We start from the raw sequence: 25,619 nt of genomic DNA, 5'->3' as shown, positions 1-25,619 counted from the left end.
AAAGTGAATGTGCAGTGATCAAAAAAAATTTTTTTTGTCACTGCGGTGGGGCGGGTGTGGGCGAACGATCAGGCCTGATCGGGCAAACACTGCGTTTTGGGTGGAGGGAGAACTAAAGTGACACTAATACAATTATAGATCTGACCGTGATCAGTTTTGATCACTTCCAGATACTATAAAAGTACAAATGCTGATTAGCGATACGCTAATCAGCGAATCAGTGACTGCGGTGCGGTGGGCTGGGCGCTAACTGATCGCTAACTACCTAACCAAGGGACCTAAACTATACCTAAAACCTAACGGTCAATAACAGTGAAAAAAAAAAGTGACAGTTTGCACTGATCACTTTTTTCTTTTCACTTGTGATTGACAGGGGTGATCAAAGGGGTGATCAAAGGGTTAATTGGGGTTCAGGGGGGTGATCAGGGGCTATAGTGTAGTGTTTGGTGTACTCACTGTGAAGCCTGCTCCTCTGCTGGATCCAACCGACGAAAAGAACCAGCAGAGGAGCAGGCAGCCATATAACAGATCATATTTACAAATATGATCTGCTATCTGGCACTTTGATTGGATTTTTTTAAAATCAGCAACCTGCCAGCCACGATCATTGGCTGGCAGGTTGCTGACGAAATACTCCTGTGCGAAATGCCGGCGCGAACTGCGCATGCGCGCGCGCATAGTCGCGTCATCTCGCGTCTCGCGAGATGACGCGTATATGCGTGACTGTGCGCAGCGCTGCCACCTCCGGAACGCACATGTGCGTTAGGCGGTCCGGAGGTGGTTAACACAACTTGTAGATTGTAAGCTCTTGCGGGAAAGGTCCTCTCCCCCTTTGTACCAGTCTGTTAATAGTTTCTTGTTTATTGTATTTTTATATTATGTATGTGTACAGTGCAATGGAATTAATGGTGCTTTCAAATAAATAACTATAATTTTCTGTAAACAACAAAACAAAAAACAGCACATTTCAATGGGTGGCAACGCAGACAGATGGTATCACCTCTCACAGAAGTCAAAACAGGAGAATCTCTGTGATTTTCCTAAAATGGGGGTCTGCACGTGTTCCAAAGTGAAAGTAAGAGGCCAAGGAACGCGACATCACCCATAATGCAGTGCAGTCAGCCAATCTGCAGATAGCCAACCCCTGCGATGTCACAGCCTATCAAAACCCCCATCCTGCGCGGTCTCAGCCATTTCACTGTGAGATGAGCAAAGGGAGGGACGTGGCAAGCGCTCATGTGCTAGAGACAGAGTTGCTGAAAATGATTAATAGAAAGATACTGGAGAGGGAGAGTGCAGGGAGATCGTAGGGAGACTGCAGGGACAGTGCAGGGAGACTTATTCTGCGTCAGTTTTATTTATTTATTCCTACATCAGCCATAAATGTAATTCAATACCAATAAGATGGAAGCTTTTACTATTCTGGTGCCAGCGTGCCAACTAATACCATCCAGCCTGCACCCCTTAGGGGGGCCAGGTCTTAATGATGATGAATCTCATCTTTTGTTGGCTTTACTTCTTCCAAATCATCCTTCTTGGTCTCCATGTCGTAGAAATGTCAGCAATATGCAGAGAGAGGAGGAGCTGGATGCTCCTGATGACATATTCTCATCGATATTAGATGATGTGGAAAAGGAGAAAAAGCAGATGGCAGAAGAAGGGCTCCCACCTGTAGGGCAGGAGAGCGCTGGGATTGGAGAAGTGGGTATGCCGGAGCTGTTCTGTGTTTACTGTTAAATAACCTGCAGGAGATCACAGGCCAGAACAGCAATATATGCATATTGTGCCCCCACCTAACCAGCCAAACCCCATACCAGCAACAGACCTTTTTTACCGCTGCATGGCCGCTCTGTATGGCCGTACCCTAAGGTAGAGTGGCCTGGGTATGCCTGATTTACAGTGATTTGTGACAAATTAATTTGTAAAAAATCTAATTTCTTGGCTAACTTTAGCAAAGTATTCACAATAGGAGTACCTCAGCTCCCTCTCATAGTAGTCGCAGCAGGGAATCTCTTATAGCTTCTCCTTTTACAAGGTGGTCAAAACTGGACTCTGCCACGCCACTCACACTGTAATCACCATCAGACTCCACTGCAATCTCTCCCCACCTACAGTAGTCACAGCAGAACTTCCTCACAGTCTTTACCCTCACACAGTAGTCACTGCAGGCCTCTTCCCACAATGGTCACAGCAGGACTCCCCCAGCCCCCTTTCACAGTAGTCACAGTAAGACACCTCCAGCTGCCTCTCACAGTAGTCACAGGAGGACTCCCCCAGCCTCTTTTCACAGTAGTCACAGGAGGACTCCACCAGCCCCCTTTCACAGTAGTCACAGGAGGACTCTCCCAGCCTCTTTTCACAGTAGTCACAGGACTCCCCCAGCCTCTTTTCACAGTAGTCACAGGAGCAGTGGCAGATCCAGAGCCTGGTCTCAGGAGGGGCACTTCCAGTCTGTGCTGCTGCAGAACATCTTGCCTGTTTGAGGTCCTGCAGCAGCTGAAGCCTTGGAGTGCACTGATAATGCTGCTGCAGAACATCTTGTCAGGCTGAGATGTCCATCACACTGGCAGATGTTATTTGCAGGTTTAATGCAAGCAACCAGTCTGCACAGGGAGCTGCTGCAGAGCATCTTGTCCTGGCTGAGGTTCTGCAGTAGCACACTCAGTGAGCGGCTGCTGCAGAACCTCTTCTGCCCGTGCAGCACCCTTAGCTCTTCTACATGTGGCAGGGGACGTGAGCGGCTGCATGGAGCACACATGTAGCGCGCGTGTTTATTTTCCGCCTGCGCCTGGTAGGCGTGTGAGTCCGGCTGAGCGCGCCTGCCAATGGCAGGGAGAGGGCCAAGCATATGGGGAGCTTGTTTACCACTAACCCGGCTGGCAGCAGGAGGAGGAGGAAGGGCCGGCTGCAGGAGGAGGAGGCTCACCAGCGGGAGGAGGGGGCGCGCTGACAGCCAGAAAACCCGGCACGGCCGCAACACAGGAGGCGCAAAGCCGGCCGACCAGACGCACACATCCCGCACTGCCGACAGCTGCACGACAGCCGCAGCTGCGCCAAACCGCAGCGCCCGCCTGCAGCCAGGCCCGGAATCCAGCGCTTTCCATATTGCAGCTGGAATAGAGAGGAGGGAGAGTGGCGGCGGCGGAGAGAGAACGAGCGAGAGGCTGCACAGGGGACGTAGGACGCCCAGAACCACACCAGCCCGGACACTGTTTACAGTAGCAGGGCGATCAGAAGCCCTCTCTCTCACTATATTCTCGGGGGGGGGGGGGCAATTGACCCCATTGCCCCCCCTGGATCACCAGTGCACAGGAGGACTCCCCTAGCCCCCTCTCACAGTAGTCATGGGAGGACTCCCCCAGCGCCCTCTCACAGTAGTCACAGGAGGACTCCCCCAGCCTCTTGTCACAGTAGGACTCCCCAAGCCCCTCTCACAGTAGTCACAGTAGGACTACTCCAGTGCCCTCTCACATTAGTCACAGGAGGACTCCCCCAGTGCCCTCTCACATTAGTCACAGGAGGACTCCCCCAGAGCCCTCTCACATTAGTCACAGAAGGACTCCCCCAGCGCCCTCTTACAGTAGTCACAGGAGGACTCCCCCAGCGCCCTCTCACATTAGTCACAGGAGGACTCCCCCAGCCCCTCTCACAGTAGGACTACCCCAGCGCCCTCTTACAATAGTCACAGTAGGACTACCCCAGTGCCCTCTTACAGTAGTCACAGGAGGACTCCCCCAGCCCCTCTCACAGTAGTCACAGTAGGACTACCCCAGCGCCCTCTTACATTAGTCACAGGAGGACTCCCCCAGCGCCCTCTCACATTAGTCACAGGGGGACTCCCCAGTGCCCTCTCACAGTAGTTACAGGAGGACTCCCCCAGTGCCCTCTCACAGTAGTTACAGGAGGACTCCCCCAGTGCCCTCTCACAGTAGTTACAGGAGGACTCCCCCAGTGCCCTCTCACAGTAGTTACAGGAGGACTCCCCCAGTGCCCTCTCACAGTAGTTACAGGAGGACTCCCCCAGTGCCCTCTCACAGTAGTTAGAGGAGGACTCCCCCAGTGCCCTCTCACAGTAGTTACAGGAGGACTCCCCCAGTGCCCTCTCACAGTAGTTACAGGAGGACTCCCCCAGTGCCCTCTCACAGTAGTTACAGGAGGACTCCCCCAGTGCCCTCTCACAGTAGTTACAGGAGGACTCCCCCAGTGCCCTCTCACAGTAGTTACAGGAGGACTCCCCCAGTGCCCTCTCACAGTAGTTACAGGAGGACTCCCCCAGTGCCCTCTCACATTAGTCACAGTAGGACTCCCCCAGCGCCCTCTTACAGTAGTCACAGGAGGACTCCCCCAGTGCCCTCTCACAGTAGTCACAGTAGGACTCCCCCAGTGCCCTCTTACAGTAGTCACAGGAGGACTCCCCCAGTGCCCTCTCACAGTAGTCACAGGAGGACTCCCCCAGTGCCCTCTCACAGTAGTCACAGGAGGACTCCCCCAGTGCCCTCTCACAGTAGTCACAGTAGGACTACCCCAGCGCCCTCTTACATTAGTCACAGGAGGACTCCCCCAGTGCCCTCTCACAGTAGTTACAGGAGGACTCCCCCAGTGCCCTCTCACAGTAGTCACAGGAGGACTCCCCCAGTGCCCTCTCACAGTAGTCACAGGAGGACTCCCCCAGTGCCCTCTCACAGTAGTCACAGTAGGACTACCCCAGCGCCCTCTTACATTAGTCACAGGAGGACTCCCCCAGTGCCCTCTCACAGTAGTCACAGGAGGACTCCCCCAGTGCCCTCTCACAGTAGTTACAGGAGGACTCCCCCAGTGCCCTCTCACAGTAGTCACAGGAGGACTCCCCCAGCGCCCTCTCACAGTAGTTACAGTATGACTTCCCTTATAGCATCTCCTCTCACAAAGTGGTCAAAGCAGGACTCTGCCAGCCCACTCTCGCAGTAGTCATAGCAGGACTCCATTGCAGCCTGTTCCCACCTACAGTAGTCACAGTATGATGCCTCCACATCGCTTATCCTCACAGACTAATCACAGTAGGACTCCTTCACAGATCTTACCCTCACACAGTAGTCACAGCAGGCCTCTCCCCGCAATGATCACAGCAGGACTCCCCCAGCCGCTTCACACAGTAGTGCTAGCAGGACACCTTCATAGCCTTTGTGACTGTCATATTTCAGGCATGACAACTAATGGGTCACAACACAACCCCATTCACTTTCAATAGTTGTTTTTGAACTATGGCTGCCCAGCATGTGATGCGCGCAAAGTCCCCGTGCAGAGTCCTGTGTCCCCCTCATTGCCCATCTATCTATCAGGTATCTCCTTACTGTCAATTTGTTGTTTATTGCAATTTTACTGCTTTTCTGTGAAAAAAGGATGGCAAAAGGGGCAGTGCATGTGAAATGGGCATTGAACAGAAGAACGCTGAAAGGGCAAAGAGAGGCAAATGTCCACTAAAGAGCTTTGGAATTCGGTGACTATTTGCACCTATAGTGCCCTTCTGTTCAGTGCCCCGTTTCTACCCAACTATAGATACTTCCCGTCCCCCCACTCCTCTTAGCAGGGGGCGACACTGAGCAGATGCAAGTTTTGTGAACAACCAATGATAGTAGAATTTGGGCAGTGCTTGGGTCTCCATTCCTTCTTTAAGACCTTCTAGATGAAGCACAGATATGATATAATTTTGGGGTTGGTTGCTCATCTGGTCATTGGCGCCAAGTAAGAGGATTGGGGGGAAGGGAAGTGACAACTGCTTTGAGCACATTTTTGACCCAGTAATGTGGTTGTCAAATTATAAAGCTAAGTTGAAAAGTGGAATTAAAGATTGGAGATGAAAAGACATATATTACTGTAAGGTTTTACTAAAGTAAAGTAAATGATTGTAATTAATCATATTCAATTCATATATTTCAACAGGAGGCTCAGCTCCATCTGCCCTCTGTGCAATAACGAGACAAGGGAGCCCATCACTATCTCCTGTGGACACAAATTCTGCTGGACTTGCTACTCTGAAGATCGAGCTTCCATGGAGAAATATGGATATAGTTGTCCGGAATGTATCAACCAAAAACCTGATGAGGTCAGAGCTATTTTGGGCAGACATTGTAAATTAACCTTCATAATGTGACCGCCTCAATTTTATTTTAGATGAGTGATACAGTCAAAGAAGAAGGTTGTAACAGTGACACCTACAGGTCAAAGTCCGACCCCTTTAGGAGTATTGGAAAAGGGGTGTTATCAGCCAAACCGGAGTTTAAAGCATGGTGCAGGGTACTGTAAAGGGAATGTATCACCTATATATTTTTCTACTAATTAAATCCAGATAGTGATACATATTCCCTTTCTCTAATCTGTTTTTATTTTCCAATTGTAATTTTTTTTAACCCTTTCCTGACAGGGTAAGCCATTTATCCATTCACATAGTGGTATGGTGGATTGTTTTTTGCAGGATAAGTTGCACTTTCTAAATACAACTGCTTAATATTGCATATGATGTAGCGGGAAGCTGGGAAAAAAACTGTGTAGAGGCCCAAGATCCTACTATAGCGTGAAAGAGCGCACTCCTTATACACTGTCGTCAGCTGATTTCACGTAGATGTCTACAGAACCTGTTCTATTAAACGCTTATACAAGTAGAGCCCCCCCTGACACAGTGGAGAGGGTGTCAGCAGTAATTTTGTGTTGACGTCACTGATTATTTTGCCCTTCCTCTGATCCGTCAGAACAATAACCCCCCAAAAAACGGATCCTGTCTGTTGAGCATCCGCCTTCACTCGGTCAGCATTTGGTCAGTAGTCTATCAGTATTGCTAAAGTCCAAAAAAAAAAAACAGGAGTGGATCTAAAACAGAAATGACACGAGAATTAAATATTTGCATGTCTTCTATGTTTTGTTCCCACTCCTGCTTTTGGCTACCAAATCATAATCCAATTCTGATGGGACCATACAGGCCTTACAGCTGCTACACAGACAGGATCCGTTGTGCGTCTCATTTTTCCTTACTTCTGACAGATCAGAAGGGTCAAATAAATGATGATGTCAACCAGGCCAAAAAGGCAAAATAGTGTCCCAGTCATGGAGTGAGGAGGGTGGGAGAACAGCTTGAGAAGTCCACAGAGTGGCCCAATGACATATTGTTGAGGTAGAAGCAGCATGAGGAGACCACAGAGTGGCCCAGTGACATAGTGGGGAGGTGGCAGCAGCAGCAGCATGAAGAGACCACAGAGTGGCCCATTTACATAGTGTTGAGGTGGCAGCAGCATGAGGAAGCCACAGAGTGGCCCAGTGAGACATAGTGTTGAGTTAGTAGCAGCATGAGGAGGCCACAGACTGTCAAGGTGACATAGTGTGGAGGTGGCAGAAGCAGCATGAGGCCACAGAGTGGCCCAGTGACATAGTGTTGATTTAGCAGCAGCATGAAAAGGCCACAGAGTTGCAAGGTGACATAGTGTGCAGGTTGCAGCAGCATAAGGAGGCCACAAACTGGCAAGGTGACATAGTGTGGAGGTGGCAGGAGCAGCAGCAGCGTGAGGAGGCCACAGAGTGGCAAGGTGACATAGTGTGGAGGTGGCAGCAGCAGCATGAGGAGGCCACAGAGTGGCACAATGACAGAGTGTGGAGGTGGCAGCAGCATGAGGAGACCACAGAGTGGCAAGGTGACATAGTGTGGAGGTGGCAGCAGCAGCAGCATGAGGAGACCACAGAGTTGCAAGGTGACATAGTATTGAGTTAGCAGCAGCATGAGGAGGCCACAGAGTGGCAAGGTGACATATTGTGGAGGTGGCAGCAGCAGCAGCAGGAGGCACAATGACAGAGTATTGAGGTGGCAGTACCCACTGACGATGGTGGGTGTAAGAAGGAGCACTTGGCATCAGATGTGTGGCATCAGGCGGGTGGCAGCATCAGAATAGTAGCTGAGGCAGGTAGCCAGAAGAAACCGGTATCTTTGTCAAGGTTTGGGTGAGGCAGCATGGATTATCTAATCTGATGCATCAGGCATTGGTGAGTGGAAATCCTGGCTGATCCACGCCTGATTCATCTTGACAAAGGTCAGTCTCTCCACATTTTAGGTGGACAGGCGAGTTCTCCTTGGTGTAACTATGGCCCCCACCGCACTAAACACCCACTCTGATGCCACACTACTGGTGGGGCAGGACAGCTTTTCCAGGGCAAACTCGGCCAGTTGCGGCCACAAATCCAGTTTGGCTGCCCAGTAGTCCAGTGGATCTTCAATGTGGGGTGGCAGGGTGCTGTCCAATTATGCCACCACCTGCTGGTTCAGGTTCTGCTCCAGGTCTAGATGCTGCTGCTGGTGAGTAGTTTCTTCATTAGGCAGGTTAAGAAAGCTGCTCATCATCGACTCTAGACTCAAGCTGCTGCTGATGGAGCTGGTGCTGCTCCTACGCCACCACCACCACAGCAGCCATGGCAGTGGAACGAGAGCACAGCGCCCCCCCGGTCAGAACTGCGAGAGTATGGACGATGGCGCAGATTGGCAGCGGCCAACTGACTACATAGGATGTCTCTATAGTAGTTCAGTTTGTCCTCCCTCTCAGCGGGTGTAAAAAAAGTATTTTGTACCGGTAGCGAGGGTCCAACAAGGTGGGGAGCCAGAAGTCATCCCTCTGCCGAATGGTGACAATTCGGCTGTCACTACCAAAGCAAGTGAGCATGCAGCAGGCCATTTGCGTGAGTGACTCGGAGGGACTCCCTGTCTCCATCTCCACTGCATACTGCCATGGTGTGCCTGGGTCATCTGCCCCGTCTTCCTCATCTCCCTCTAGCTCCTCCAGCTGCTCCTGCTCCTCCTCTCCTATCACCTGTGCAAAAAAAACACCCATTTCACAACACATTGCTTGTGCACCAATGTCCTCCTCCAGTTCACCCCCCACAGGGCTCATGTGGCCGTGAGATGTAGGCACCACGTCTCCAGTCCCCTGACCAGCCAGATTTACCAGCATCTGTTCCAGGATATGAAGCAATGGAATGAAGTTGTTCATCCTGTAGTCCTGGTGACTGACAAATAACTTGGCAGCCTCAAAGGGCCTGAGCAAACGGCAGGTGTCATGCATGAGCTGCCACTGGCTGACATCGAAGTTACACAGGGGAGTACTCCTGTCCGCTTGGATCATCAAGAAATCGTTTCTGGCCTTTCTCTGTTCGTATAGTCGGTCCAACATATGGAGGGTGGAATTCCAACGGGTGAAAACGTCCAATATAAGCCTATGTTTGGGGACCCATTCTGTCGCTGCAGCTCAAGGAGGGTGTGCTTTGCGGTGTACGAGTGGCTGAAGTGCATGCAAAGTTTCCTGGCCATTTTTAGGATGTCTTGCAGATGGGTGGAAGACTTCAGGAACCACTTGACAACCAGATTGAACACGTGCGCCATGCAGGGCGCATGGCTCAGCCCTCCTTGACGCAGTGCTGACATCATGTTCTTCCCATTGTCGGTCACCATGGATTCGATTTCTTGATGAAGGACATGGAGCAGTTCCTCTCCTGTGTGACTCAGTTCGCCCAGGCAAACAACGAGTGGATCAGCGTGACATTGTAATGCCCTGTACATGTGGTATGATGGAGGGGTACAGTGAATTTTCTCTGCAGTGGAGGCTGAGGACACGGTGGAGGATGAGGAGGCAGAGGCGGACATTGTTGCAGGACCAACGGCGTGAGAACATGGAGGCGGAAGCGGCATCACCTGGCCAACTTGCTGGTGTGGCTGTGCAGAAACCACATTAACCCAGTGGGCCATAAAGGACATGTATTGTCCCTGACCGTAGTTATAGCTCCACACGTCGGCGCTGCCAAGCACTTTGGCAGACACCGACAGGCTTAAGGACTGGCCCACCTTCTGTTCTACATGTGTGTGCAGGGCTGGTACTGCCTTTTTGGCAAAGAAATGATGGCTTGGGACTCTCCACCTCAGCTCGGCACAAGCCATCAGTTCTCTGATAGGTGCAGAGTCCACCACTTGGAAAGGGAGGGACTGCAGCACCAGCAACTTGGCCAGGAGCACGTTCAGCTTCTGCGCCGTTGGATGAGTGCACGCATACTGTTGTCTCTTGGAAATCACTTTGGTGATTGATTGCTGACGGAATGACTGATGAGGAGTAGGGAGGAGAGGAGCAGGAGCATCAGAATCGGTAGATGATGGGAAGGACAGACAGCTCTCTTCGGCTGAGGTAGTGGAGCCTTGACTGCCTGAAATCGGGTGCATGCCACTGGGTGATGCAGCAGTTGCTGCGGCAGGCTGGACCACCACATTGGAGCGTCGGTTCTCCCAGGCCACTTTATGGTGATGCTGCATATGTTGACGCAGGGTCGTGGTACCAACATTGGCACCCTGGCTACGCTTCACCCTCTGCCCACAGATTTGGCAAATGGCCATGTTCACCTCCTCCGGCGGCTTAACAAAAACTGCCACACCGCTGAGTAGGTGATTTTACCCCCAACACTCCGCACTGACTGACTGCAACCGCCGCTGCCACCGTGAACCTCTGCACTACTACTTTCCGGGCAGGTAGGCTCCTGCGAAGCAGGTGGTCTACCCCGGACACGTTTGGCTCCTGACCTCCCACTGCTGCCACCCTGCTGACTTCCGGCCATGCTACCGACTTGCTGGCTCCACTGCTGCCTCTCGCACAAGCTGCCACCATCTTCTTCCGATGATGATGAAGCCCCTTCGTCACCAGGCTCCCAATTGCGATCGGCTACATCATCGAGTACTGTCTGCACGTCACTGATGTCCTCCTCAACGGTGTCTGAGCCAGGAGCCTGACCACTCGCAACACCAGCGCCCACGCAACTCTCCTTATAACTACTTGCCCGCCTACCGGTGGAAGCGGTGGATGTCTCCTCCAGATCTTGGCTGGACAGTAGCTGCTGACTGTCCTCTAGTAGCTCGTCCTCGTTGTATAGTGGAGCTGAGCCCACAGCATATACTTCTCTGGCTGAGGGAATAAAAAAGGACAGAGGCAGGTTGAGGACAGGTGAGGGCACAGGGCCTCCTCCCGGGCCATCCCAACTAAGGGTTGTGTCTGACGAACCCACCGACTCATGGCCTGGGGTGTCTGATGTCACTTGGGACAAAGTGGATGACCGAGTCAACCATTCAAGAACCGCTGGGTTGCTGGCTAGCTGACACTGGGAGCTCAGGCCTCTGGAAGTGACCCCTGCTGCCTCTAACTCTGCTGCGACCTGTGCCTGCGCCAGAAACATTTAGGCCTCTGCCCCTCCCCTGTGCAGGGCCTGTGACTTCTCTGTCTGACATACTGTTGGATTGAATAAGTAAATAAGGCTAGTATCTCAATAGATCCTAAAAATATATTTATCTCAATCAAAACAAAACGAGTGAATCAATTTCCTAATAGGCAAAACAATTTTTATTAATCATGATTAAAAACTATGTCAAAGTACAGCATGATGGTACGGAATCCAAATATGAAGCACTGCCAGATCCATAAACAATGCCTAACACTGGTATGGAATAAATAAATAAATATCCGTACAAAAGCCAAAAAATTCATATACTAGGTGAACCGGACTGTGAATACTGGAGGAAGGAATGCATCAATCGGGCAAACTGAATACGCCTCTAACTAGCATAGAATTCTACATCAATGAAACAACCTTATAATGCTGCCACTAAAAAATATATAAATGGTCATGCCAAAATGCAGAGCCCAATGTGTGCTGAATGGGCAGTGCAACAAGACCAGTGTATAAAATACAATCCTGTAGCAAAAGGCAGTACAACCATATGAAGACTCAGGGCAGCAATGGATAATAAAGTGCACAAGTGCCAGGCTAAAGTGCAGACATGTAAACAGATGAACCTACCAGGAGGTGAATGGTGAGGCAGCCGCTATCCCCTCTACGCATGTTTCGCGTCTTAGCTTCTTCTGAAGGAGAGGTTAGGAATGGACCGGAAAGTGGTTTTTAAATGTAACCAAGCCTATAATGAAGAGAGGATGCTGCCATGTGACTATACCTCATGACGTCCCAATACCTGGCGCATGACCAATCGCATACCGCTCCGTAAGTTCCGCTTCCGCCCATCCCCTGAGTGAGGTGCATGAAAGGGCAATCCCCCGTACGTGATGACGGGGGATTGACTTAGCATGCACCACGGCTCGTTGAGAATCGGCCATGGGTAAGTGAGGAGAAGGAGCTATCGTAACTGGACGGACCTGTGACTAGAATGCTAATAGTGGGATAAATAAACTAAAACACCCCGACAATAAGGGATAAATTAATGGTGTGAAACGAAGCATAGCAGTGACAAAACTAAGGATAAACTCCCTATGTCTATTTAAATACTATGTGATAAGTGACCACTTATGTGTGAATAATTAAAGTGCACATGCAAAACTCAAATATAAAAACACTAAATCATGATAAACATAATTTGATAAAGCTGTGCTGATTCCATAAAAAACTATATAAGTAATAATAAAGTGGCTGTGCAATATCAAGGAAGCCTCACTTTTGAATCGTGAGGATAATTGAATATCTAGACAATACTGCCCATAATAATGGGACACCTATGGTGTATACCATATCAAACAATAGATATGTGCATAGAATGTACAGCATAGCGCTAAATTGCCGTAAACACCACTAAAGATACCAATATCCCACCCGCCATGGTGATGAAATAAAAAAGAACCAGCTACTCATATTATGAGGATAATCTATATTGCAGTGAGTTGTCGCATTGCATGTTTCTGTCTTTTAATGTTGTTCCCTGCCATAGCAATGTGCTCCTGCGGCTCGGTATGTGCTGACTGACCCCCATTTTTGTCTCTCATTGTTTATGGATTTGACAGTGCTTCATATTTGGTTGTAAATTTTGTTTTTATTAACAAGCATAATAAAAGCGATAAAAGCTTACAGAAGTATAGGGTGAGATAACAGTCACCATTACAGGTATATATATGTGAGCAATATATTTTATTACGACAGCAAAGAGATATTATTTCCTAGTTCTAAGCACAGAAAAAAAATATCACTAGTGAAAAATCATTTCTAATGACTATCATCCAGAGTTAATCTAATCCAGATTCATAACAAGATGAGCGTTTATTGACTATGAGAACATTGCGAATAGAGTAATATAAGTCAATCAAAGGAGGACTCATAGAATGGTGACGGGTAAGGGAGGAAAGGGGGGAGGGTAGGGGAGGGGGAGGAAAACAAAACAAGGGATCAAACGGTGGGGAACAAAAAATTGTCACATGTTCTTAGTAAATTGCCTTAAAAAGTAAGTGTGGAAGCGGAAAATCACTTATTAAGGATATATTCAGTCAAAATATTTAGAGATCCTGTTTGTAGAAACATAATCGCTCCACCTGGTCCAGATCCTGAGGTACTTTTTAGGATTGCCGGCAATGGTCCATCTAAGGCCTCTTTCACACTTGCGTTGTCCGGATCCGGCGTGTACTCCACTTGCCGGAATTACAAGCCGGAACCTTAATTGGAGCAACCCGGATCCGGAAAAAGTGTACTGAAAGCATTTGAAGACGGATCCATCTTCAAAATGCTTTCAGTGTTGCTATGGCAGCCAGGACGCTATTAAAGTCCTGGTTGCCATAGTAGGAGCGGGGAGCGGGGGAGCGGTATACTTACAGTCCGTGCGGCTCCCGGGGCGCTCCAGAATGATGTCAGAGCGCCCCATGCGCATGGATGACGTGCCATGCGATCACGTCATCCATGTGCGTGGGGCACCCTGACGTCACTCTGGAGCGCCCCGGGAGCCGCACGGACGGTAATAATGCTGCTCCCCCGCTCCCCGCTACACTTTACCATGGCTGCCAGGAATTTAGCGTCTTGGCAGCCATGGTAACCATTCAGAGAAAGCTAAACGTCGGATCCGGCAATGCGCCGAAACGACGTTTAGCTTAAGGCCGGATCCGGATCAATGCCCTTCAATGGGCATTCATTCCGGATCCGGCCTTGCAGCAAGTCTTCAGGATTTTTGGCCGGAGCAAAAAGCGCAGCATGCTGCAGTATTTTCTCCGGCCCAAAAACGTTCCGTTCCGGAACTGAAGACATCCTGATGCATCCTAAATGGATTTCACTCCATTCAGAATGCATTAGGATAAAACTGATCAGGATTCTTCCGGCATAGAGCCCCGACGACGGAACTCTATGCCGGAAGACAAGAACGCAGGTGTGAAAGAGCCCTAAGTTTCTCAAACCGGCTAATAGTTAAGACTTCCGTGAGCCAATCCTGTATAGTAGGTATTTCTGTACCTAACCAGTGCCTAGGTATTATGGTTTTTAATGCCGCAAGTAAGAAAGGAAAAAGCCAATCTTTAAGAATATTATGTGTTTTATTATAGAGTCCCAGTAGAACGAGTTCTTCGTCTACCTCTACATGCGTCCCATATATGTCAGAGACTATCTGATTGAATTTCTGCCACAGAGGGGCAATTTTAGAGCATGAAAACCAGATATGTGTAATGGAACCAACCCCACCACCGCACCTCCAGCAGAGCATGGAAATCTCCGGATTCATTTTGTTTAAAAGAACGGGAGTTCTATACACCTAGAGATTATCTTATAGTGCGACTCTTGAAGCCTAGTTGATGTGATTTGGGGTATAAATGATTGCAAGATTAACATAGTTTCCTGCTCATTAAATGTCTTTTTAAGCTCAGTTGACCAGCTAGATAGGTACGGTGGTGGGGGTACGGTCCAGTTAATGATAGAGTAGAACCTGGATATGCCATGGCATAGGGGAGTCTTTTTCAGCATCAATTTGGAGAGGTCATGATCATTGTCCTGAGTTGTGAACTGAGGATTCACTTTTGAGAGATGCTTTAAGATCTGGTCGTATTCCTTTCTAGAGAATTGGGGGAGACTTCTATTTTCCAAGTATTTTGTATGTTCCATTGGGAAGCAGCAGAATATAAAGCTCTCAAGGGCAATGTGTAGCCGTCGTGATGTGAGACAATCCTATTCCTGACTAATCTCAAGTTATTTGGAATCGAGGCCAGCAGAGGAAGTTCCAGACAGTTAGGAGTTGGTATCGCATGCTTTTTAATAAGGCCTAACCAGATGTGTATGGCGTGTTTAGTATAAGGGTTATCAATCTTATTGTATAGATGCTTGTTTTTCTTAGTTTTCCATATCAAGTAATTCAGGGGGCATGGGGCACACTCCTCCTCTAGATCCACCCAAAGTTTTCTCAGTGGATAAACATTCCACTCCTTAATTCTGGTTAGGGTCGCAGCAGTGCAATACTTTCCAATATCTGGGAGACCCAGTCCACCCTTATATTTTGACCTAGTTAATGTGTTGAATGATAAACGGTTCTGCCCTCTTTTCCAGACAAAGGAGAGAATCGTCCTTCTGACAACAGTGTAGAAATTTCTGGGTAGTGCCATGGGAATTCCCTGAAGAAAATATAAATCCCTGGGGAGAGTGATCATTTTGACTAAATTAACTCGACCAAACCAAGAGATGGAAAGATCATTCCACTCCTCCAAGTCAGTCTTCTTGTCTTCTATCTTTTGCATAAGTGTATTAAAGTTCAGGCGATAAAGGTCGTTAAGGTTGTTTGATATGTTGACACCCAAGTACTTAAAATGCGTGGCTGCTGGCTTAAGACTACTAATAGATTTTATAATGTCCCATGTACGGCAGTCTATGTTCACGTTAAAAATTGTGGACTTAGTTAAGTTGATCTTGAAGTATGATAATTTACCAAATTGTTCCAGTTCCTTGAGGAGAATTGGAATGGAAGTGAGTGAGTTGGTGACAAAAAATAAGATGTCATCCGCATAAGCTGCGGACTTATGAATAAATCTACGCGTTTTAAGTCCCGAAATACTATCATTTTGCCTAACTTTGGCCAAAAGGGGTTCCAGGGAAATGATAAATAGGAGAGGGGATAGAGGGCAGCCCTGCCTAGTGCCATTTTGAATCTGGAAGTCCTCTGAGGTGGTCCCATTTACTAAGACTCGTGCGGATGGAATGGTGTATAGGGCTTGTATCTTTCGAATGATTCATATTTGGATTCCGTACCATCATGCTGTACTTTGACATTGTTTTTAATCATGATTAATAAAAATTGTTTTGCCTATTAGGACATTGATTCACTCGTTTTGTTTGATTGAGATAAAAGTAAATAAGGCTAGTTTCACACGCGTGCCCCCGGACTACCGCTCCGGCCCCATTGACTAGCGCATCCTGAGAGGCGGCCAGGCTAAAAGTACGACATGTCGTGCTGCCGCCGGAGCTCCGCTCCGCCCCCATTATAGTCAGTGGGGCTGGAGCGATAGTCCGGGGGCACGCTAGTGTGAAACTAGCCTAAAAAGGAAATTAATACACCCCAAAAAAGGCTGCAATTTTGTCACTTCACCACACAACGGCAAATAATACTTTTTTTTGCCACTAATACACGCAAAAAAGGCTTTAGAACATATAACTGCACCACTGAACGGCAAATAATACTTTTTTTTTGCCACTAATACACCCCAAAACGGGCTGTAATTTTCTCACTTCACCACACAACAGCTAATAAGCCCTTTTTTCCCCCACTAATACACGCCAAAATAGGCTTTAGAACATATAACTGCACCGCACAAGGGCAAATAAGACATAGAAATATTTCCTAGTAATACACCCTGTTAATGGCTGTATCACACAGCACTTGCACCCCAATAACAAGCAAGGTTTGCTGGAATTACAGAGGTATCATCTATTGCAAACCTGAAAGCAGCAGTATAATGGCAATTTGGATCCCCAGTCAGTGCAGCAAGGTGTAATAAGATTGCTCCTATTACCCAGGCTGTACACTCCCCTATCGGACCCTGTTCTCAATTTATAGTGTGGAATAATTCCCTATCCTTTCCCTACACATCTAATGCTCCTTCACTGAACTTCTATTCAGCAAAATAAACGTTTTCAACTCTTTCCTAACACTGTCCCTAGCGCCTGCTGACGTCTCTCCCTGCACTAAGTACACTGGAAAATGGCTGAATCCAAGATGGCTGAGGCTATTTATAGGGCTGTGACATCTCAGGGCTGGCTGGCTGCTGATTGGCTGCATGCGAGGCATTATGGGTGATCCCGCGTTCCCAGAGTTATTTGCTCCATGTCCTCACACGTGCAGCAGCCATTTTAGGAAAAAATACGATTCGTTACCATGAAGCATGAGTAAATTTGGATTCGGTGCAAATCAAATTATTCCTGAAATTCTGATCGAATTCACTTCGTCAACTTTGATTCACTCATCTTTAATAATGACTGCTGAGAAATGATCTCCAAAGAACAGGAAACAGGAAGTGTCAGCCTATTATGAGGCTAAGGTGAAAACTGCAGGAATTTTGCCTTTTTTTTTGAATATAGTGGTTGTGGCGAAACCAACCTCACCACGGTGTTTTGGAGGGGGCTGTTTGCCAGCCTCCTGCCCTGGGATTATGGTCCCTTAAGTTATTGGGTCTTAAGGCACTTGGGACTGAGCCCTCTGTCCCTGGATTGCATAATTTGCCTTACTTGCTTGGATTTTACTATTCCTATGGTGAGAACAATGGATAAAGCACATGGTGAGAACAATAGATAGCGGCCATTTTAACTCACAGACACTGTTCTGACTTTTCAACACGGTGCTATCTTGCCTGTATTTGGTGCACAGAGACATCATTCAGTAGTTTGAAACTACCAAACAGGGGACACATTTATTAGTGACTATTTTCTGTATAACTTGTATATTTTCGGTGTAAATGGCATAAAACTGTATCTTTCAAACTACTGAACGGATGTGGGTGAATTTTGGATATGTGGTTCACCCAGATCCCCCAGTTCCGAGGATATATTGGTTATGGGGTTATTGCATGTTTTGGGGTTCCTGTGATATGTTTTATAAAACTGTATTTCTCTGCCTTTGATAATTATATTCGCCATTGTGTTCAATAATCATCACCGGCACAGGGGAGGATTTTTTGTGGGTGTGATGTCTGTCCTGTTGTCTCCACATGTGTATTGGCGATTTCCCTTTGTCCTGAGAGATAATTGGATTACTTCTCGGTTGTCTCTGGGACAGAGAGGAGGAAACCATGATGCATTGTGGGGATGTGTTGTATCTGTCCTGTATTTGCAACAACTGTAATAAAAACCAGGCTGGGTGTGCCAGCACATCAGACCACTGCTTGACCCTCAACACGGAGCCTTGTCTCGTTATTGGGGGGATTCCCTGTATGCTGTTAGAGACTGATTGCCAGGAGTGTAAGCTGATTGTATGCTTTTCCTGTTCGTCTGCTGGCAGCTATTCGCGAGGTTCCAGTTTGGAGTGCTATTTTGTATCCAGTTCGGGAGTTTGGTGTTCTGCAGTAGCTGTGCCTGTCTCTCAGAAAGGGGCATATCGCCTAAACGGATTTTAACCCCTTGCCTGCTGAAACGGTCCGTTACAATTGGTGGCAAGCGGCGGGATCATTCCTACAGCCAGAAGGACAGCTACAGGAGACACCATTTCTGTGGATTCTACAATTTAAGGGCAACGCATGTCCCAGTACAGCGATCCTAAAAGCACCAGGATGGAACCAGCAGTGGAGTACAGATACTCTGTTGAGGAATTTGACCGTATGATGTGGTTGCGGCTGAACTTCTTTGGACCCAATCCAGCTGAGAAATCCGTGAAGTTCGTGAGGAGTCTAGTGTTCAAGACCCTACTATACCGGGCAGAAGGTGACGGTCAGCTGCCACGTTGGGTGGACCTCCATCGGAAGTTACAGTTGCAGGACAGAGGGAGCCCAGTCTCCATTCCCCAGCGGCAGTGTGAATTGCAGGGAATTGGGAGCCCAGTCTCCATTCCCCAGCGGCAGTGTGAAGTGCAGGGAGAGGAGAGCAGCGTCCTCCCTTTCCAGCGGCAGGCTGAGTTACAGGGGGCAGAGGTAGTTGTTCCTGCCCCCCAGCAGCAGAGTGATATGCCGGGAAGGCAGTGTGAAATGCAGGGAGAGGAGAGCAGCGTCCTCCCTCCCCAGCGGCAGGCTGAGTTACAGGGGGCAGAGGTAGTTGTTCCTGCCCCCCAGCAGCAGCATGATTTTTTGGGAATTGGGAGCCCAGTCTCCATTCCCCAGCGGCCGTGTGATGTGCCGGGAATTGGGAGCCCAGTCTCCATTCCCCAGCGGCAGGCTGAGTTACAGGGGACAGAGACAGTCGGTCCTGTCCCCCAGCAGCAGATTGAGTTGTTGGGAATTGGGAGCCCAGTCTCCATCCCACAGCAACAGAAGGAATTATTGGGAACTGGGAGCCTAGTCTCCATTCCCCATGTCTCCAATTTTGGATATGTGGTTCACCCAGATCCCCCAGTTCCGAGGATATATTGGTTATGGGGTTATTGCATGTTTTGGGGTTCCTGTGATATGTTTTATAAAACTGTATTTCTCTGCCTTTGATAATTATATTTGCCATTGTGTTCAATAATCATCACCGGCAGAGGGGAGGATTTTGTGTGGGTGTGTTTCTTTTGTCCCATTGTGTGTTTAAATGGTGATGTCTGTCCTGTTGTCTCCACATGTGTATTGGCAATTTCCCTTTGTCCTGAGAGATAATTGGATTACTTCTCGGTTGTCTCTGGGACAGAGAGGAGGAAACCATGATGCATTGTGGGGATGTGTTGTATCTGTCCTGTACTTGCAACAACTGTAATAAAAACCAGGCTGGGTGTGCCAGCACATCAGACCACTGCTTGACCCTCAACACGGAGACTTGTCTCGTTATTGGGGGGATTCCCTGTATGCTGTTAAGACTGATTGCCAGGAGTGTAAGCTGATTGTATGCTTTTCCTGTTCGTCTGCTGGCAGCTATTCGCGAGGTTCCAGTTTGGAGTGCTATTTTGTATCCAGTTCGGGAGTTTGGTGTTCTGCAGTAGCTGTGCCTGTCTCTCAGAAAGGGGCATATCGCCTAAACGGATTTTAACCCCTTGTCTGCTGAAATGGTCCGTTACAGTGGTGGTATATGTTTCATATATATGGAGGTATTCTCTTCCACCTTAGCAATGCTTCTAGTCATGAATATCTTGATTTATATTGCTCTTGACATTACACACTTCATTAAAACCAGCTACTGAGACATATTCTGATTATGGATTGCATTTTTCTGCACATGATTATGGAGGCAGCATCCTGTCTGAGATATTCCTTACAGCAGTCACAGACTCATTTGAACTCTATGGTAGAGTGTTGTGGGCATGCTTTGTGGCTTGTGCAGAGCTGACTATAAAGGTCTGAGGAACTGTGCCCATCACATTTTGTAAAAAGTGCTTCCTATGTATAGATGTCATCACTTATTGTATTTCTAATTGTAATGATAATGAGAAGACTGCTGAGAAATACTCTCTACAGACCAGGATGTATTTGAAAACTGCAAGATTTCTGGATTATTATCACCAGAAATGAATAAAACATATGTTACGTAACTTGTTTTAGACAAGTGATCACTTTTGTGACAATATATTCCCTTTACAGCAGAGGAGGTGGAACTACAGGGTATTACCTAAAGGTGGCACTAAAGAGACAGCTTTCTTCTCATTGGAGGAGAGCTCTTTCTTTTCTTTTGCATGTACATTCCTGTTTTTTTTCCTTTTTGTAGCCAAAAAGTTATCAAAACTAATATTTCATCCTTATTTCTTCAGCCCCTGCATCTAGTAAGTGTTGATGAGAATGGCCTGCTGGTTCTACAAGACAAGATTCTGTATAGATGTTTCCTGAGTCGGAGGATTGATAAATACCCCGTCTACGTGATAAGTGTGATCGGAGAGAGGCGAACAGGAAAATCCTTCCTAATGAATTACCTTATAAAAGCCCTCCAAAGCCAGGTGAGAGGACATTAGATCTAGTGGAAATTTCTGTACGAAGATATCTACAGGAGGAACAGAGATCACAGTTGCCCATGGGTCCTAGTGCCTGATGGGACTTAAAGGCCTCTCTGCCACATAAGAAGATGCCAGTATTATGAATGGCACATGGTAGAATGTGGCACTGTTACAGATATTGCACTGAATATTGTTTGTTACTCAAAGGACATTTTTGGAATAGTACAAAATATGCACTCTAAAAAGTTTAATGCTCTGACAGTCTCTGTCGCTCTCTCTTGCTCTCCGGCAACTCCGCCGATTCTGTGTCTGAAAAGGCAGCTGCTCTCTAGCTTGTTCCCCTCCATCCATTATTTACCAGGCACAGCTAGTATCGCTTGGTGGTAGTGGTTCCGACTGTTATTGGAGGTCAGTCCCATTCGCTTCCGGTGAGCTGCAATACTAGGCTGAGCCATTACCAATACGACCCCACCGATCTGTTATTGATGGCCTTTAACCTATCCATCCAAACAAAATAGTCCACGTGCATGAGGCTTTGGAAACTGTAGAATCAATACTTATTAAAGGGGTGTCCACTTTGACAATCCCTTTTCATGCTGCTCATTGGATGGCGCTACTGCAGCAGCCCGCAGAAGGAGTACTGTGAGGGGGATAGGAGTGGTAGTGGTGGCTATGATGGGTGCAGTAGTTGCTCACGGTGGCTGTCCTCCCTCTGGGGCCATGCAGTGAATGGAGGGGTGCAACCCTTCTTTCCATCGGGGAACACCTTGGTATTGGGGCTCTTGCTTGGTGTCAGGGGGGTGCTCTTGGTGTTAAGTGTCTAACAGGGTGCAGGGCAGGAGAACTGGTTCAGGGCAGGAGGATAATGGAGGCAATGATCAGGCCTGTTGGTTGTAATAAATAAAGTCTCTTTTACTAAGTTGATGATGGGAGTAGCACAAATAGCAGCAAGGGCACAGTTCTGAGATATCCAGGGTATACATAGTAGTATATTCCAAATTATGTTTGAACAGACAACGGAAATGATGGTAGTAGTAGTACTCCCTGTCTATTTCTCTCTACATACTGAATAATGGATTGCAGAAATGCTGCCTGCCCTGACCTACTTTAAGGGTCCATTCACACGTCCGTAAGTGTTTTGCGGTCTGCACATGGCCGGCCCTATGATAGAAATGCCTATTCTTGCGGACAAGAATAGGACATTCTCTATCTTTTTTGCAGGGCCGCGGAACAGAACTACGGATGCGGACAGCACACGGTGGAACAGATGTGGACCCAGAACTACGGAGGTGTGAACGGACCCTTATTCTCTCATCATCTCACACAGTAGTTACTTTCGCTCCACACATCTTCAGGCTTCAGTCAGTCCTTGCCTCTGCTTCAGCCCACTGGCTGACTAGGCCCCGACCTCCGCTCTCATCAGCAGGTCTCACTGTCTTTAAAGAGAACCTGTCACCACCATAACAGCCCCCAACCGCTCATACCTTACAGGTCTGGATTAAGTAACAAAAAACGTCCATGAGGGCTTGATGAAGAGAGCTGTATGAATTAACACATGTGGAATTATATACATAACAAACAAGTGTGAAACAACTAAAAATATATCATATTCTAGGTTCTTCAAAAAAGCCACCTTTTGCTTTGATTACTGCTTTGCACACTCTTGGCATTCTCTTGATGAGCTTCAAGAGGTAGTCACCTGAAATGGTTTTCACTTCATAGGTGTGCCCTGTCAGGTTTAATAAGTGGGATTTCTTGCCTTATAAATGGGGTTGGGACCATCAGTTGCGTTGTGGAGAAGTCAGGTGGATACACAGCTGATAGTCCTACTGAATAGACTGTTAGAATTTGTATTATGGCAAGAAAAAAGCAGCTAAGTAAAGAAAAACGAGTGGCCATCATTACTTTAAGAAATGAAGGTCAGTCAGTCAGCCAAAAAATTGGGAAAACTTTGAAAGTAAGGGCTATTTGACCATGAAGGAGAGTGATGGGGTGCTGCGCCAGATGACCTGGCCTCCACAGTCACCGGACCTGAACCCAATCGAGATGGTTTGGGGTGAGCTGGACCGCAGAGTGAAGGCAAAAGGGCCAACAAGTGCTAAGCATCTCTGGGAACTCCTTCAAGACTGTTGGAAGACCATTTCAGGTGACTACCTCTTAAAGCTCATCAAGAGAATGCCAAGAGTAATCAAAGCAAAAGGTGGCTACTTTGAAGAACCTAGAATATGACATATTTTCAGTTGTTTCACACTTGTTTGTTATGTATATAATTCCACATGTGTTAATTCATAGTTTTGATGCCTTCATAGTCATGAAAATAAAGAAAACTCTTTGAATGAGAAGGTGTGTCCAAACTTTTGGTCTGTACTGTACATTCAATACATTGGGTTACATACAGATAAGTCAGAAAATAGAGAACGTACAGTCACGTTAGTAAGGAGAATGAATGCTTATCCCCCTTACATACTTCCATAACTAGGTTGTAGTGAATTATATACTTGGATCATGTTGAATAATGGATTGTATGGCAACATATAAATATACAGTACATACCGATTCAAAGAGACTACATCCATTTCTTCTTATTTTTCTTTGTAGGAGACAGCTAAGAAATTTGATCTGGGGGAAGAAGATGAGATACTGAAGGGTTTTACTTGGAAGCCTGGACCAGACAAAGTTACTTTTGGGATTTGGATATGGAGTAAACCTTTTATCTTGGAGCGAAATGGTCAGAAGGTAAGTAATGTGCTTTGTTCTGCATATGGTCATCCATTCCTGTTCTTAGATCCAGCCATGCCAATGAGTGAAGAAACTTCTAGATCAGGGATCAGCAACCTCCGGCTGTTCTAAAACTACAACTCCCAGAATCTTCCTTTCACTTCTGTGGGAGTTACAAGAACGGCCAAGAAATTGTGCATGCTGGGAGTTGTAGTTTCACAGCAGTTGGAGTGCCGAAGGTAGCTTCAAATGGTGCATATGACTGGGAAAGAGGATAAAAGAAGTCTCTAAACATTTGCAAAAAATTTTTTTTCCAGGTCTGGATGGGATCCAGGTATACTCCTGGATGGATTACAAATTTGATCAAAGTTGATAAATAAAACATAACTATTTGGCAGTGCAGGGAATGTTTTTAAAAACATGATAATGACCATCCATGGTTCTTGACTTTAATCCTATACCATTGTAATTGTATGGCGCAATCTTAAGTTCAATCAGGTTGGGACCCTGGAGAAGTTGAGACCGAGGAGAAGTCAGTTAGTAACCACTTTGGTCTTCACTACTGCCGTTTATACAGTGCTGAGTGAGCTCTGTGCAGACAATAAAAGCAGCAGCACTGCCACTGCCTCTGTTGTGCACGGCAGTCATGTGATCACTAGGTACACCTTGGTATGGCAGCGTTACTGGGTCTTAGCAGAGACTAATATCACTACTGGGTGCTGTGCTTACCTGTAACTAGGACTCCTAGGGAAGCCCCTGTTACAGTGAAAGCAAATGATAAAAAGTGAGTCCCTCAGATGTCTTTTATGACCACATGGGATCATAATATGTTAAAAATATTTTTACAAAAATAAGTAAAAAAAAGTTAATGTTACGACTGTAGACAGGGAAAAACACACTGTGAGCCCTAACTAGAACCCAACCCGCTGTCCCTGCCTACTTGCAGTATAAGCCGTGTATCGGGGTGGGCTCCCCAGGATACAGTGAAGTCACGAACGAGGAAAACAAATCCACCACCAGCTTTTCCCAAAACAGAATTTTACTTAAATGTGGCAATAAACACAACCACAAATGCTGGGAACAAACAATAAATTTACATACACCCAGCCCGAAGGCTGAGACCCTTGTGCTGCACAGCACGGCACCCTCCGATGGATAAAGGAGGAAAGTGCAGTAATTTACCTACTGACGGGCATAACTAAAGTGCCACACCTTACCTGTTATTACCCTAAAAACAAGAATCACTGTATGGGTGTGTGTTTCGGGCTATCCTGCGGTGCAGCACAACAGCTTTCAATCTTACCAAGTTCTACAGTATTCCCCCTCCCTTAACTGGTCCTGTAGCATGTGCCAGAGTATTCTTCCTGAGCAAAACGCCAGCCTGGCTTGAGTTTGTGGGAAGTTTATCAGATCTCCAGTGTGAAATGTCACTAAGTTATGGAGTCCTTGTAATGAATAGTAGTAACACTTGTGGCCTGACACAAACAGAAACCCTAACTAACTACAGGCCTGGTCTCAGTCTCTAAGCGCCAACACTGTAATGAGGTGCGTGCACGATCTTACCCACCCGGGTCTGCTCTGCATCCGCTGGGGACTCTGAACAGAACAAATGTCTCTCCAACAAGCATGTGGTCCTGCAGTGTATGTTGCTTCATTCCTCTGCTCTCATCAGCGTTCCTGGCAGAAATCCTACTTCCTCTGGACAGGATTAGGGTCTTGGACACAATCAGCTTCACTTAGCTGCAGCTCTGGTAACTGAGGGATGCTCTCACACCTAGATGCCATCAGATTCTCTGCTCACACAGTTCCTTAGTTTTCACCTCCCTCTAAGATGGCTGCTCTCGCCTTCTCTTCTCTCCAAACTCTGTGTAAGCCCCACCTCTCTCATGAATATGGAGATATATATGCAGTCTGTAGCTGTGTTTAGGAAACAGCGGCATCTTGTGGCCAAACAGCAGAATGTCAATCCAGAACATTTAATTCAGTCTACACAAACAGTGTTCAGACAAGGAGAGCTGTTTCCCCATCTCACAGCAGCGCAAGCCGTAAGCGGCAAGTCTGCAACTGGTCGATTGTCTCT

At 47.4% G+C, this 25,619-nt stretch overlaps 1 protein-coding gene across 1 annotated transcript in view; it reads left to right on the top strand.

Moving 5' to 3' along the window:
• The first annotated feature begins 4,137 nt into the window (after positions 1-4,137).
• Positions 4,138-25,619, top strand: part of LOC122927290 (RING finger protein 112-like) — a 79,864-nt gene continuing 58,382 nt past the window's right edge. Inside the window, exons 1-4 of the mRNA XM_044278987.1 lie at positions 4,138-5,318; positions 5,920-6,082; positions 20,642-20,824; positions 23,420-23,557. Of these exons, the coding sequence (XP_044134922.1) occupies positions 6,029-6,082; positions 20,642-20,824; positions 23,420-23,557 (375 nt within the window). The 5' untranslated portion in view covers positions 4,138-5,318; positions 5,920-6,028. The remainder of the gene's footprint in view (positions 5,319-5,919; positions 6,083-20,641; positions 20,825-23,419; positions 23,558-25,619) is intronic.

Source organism: Bufo gargarizans, chromosome 2 (genome assembly GCF_014858855.1).
Source record: "Bufo gargarizans isolate SCDJY-AF-19 chromosome 2, ASM1485885v1, whole genome shotgun sequence".
Taxonomy (NCBI): domain Eukaryota; kingdom Metazoa; phylum Chordata; class Amphibia; order Anura; family Bufonidae; genus Bufo; species Bufo gargarizans.
This window is presented reverse-complemented; position numbering and strand designations above follow the sequence as displayed.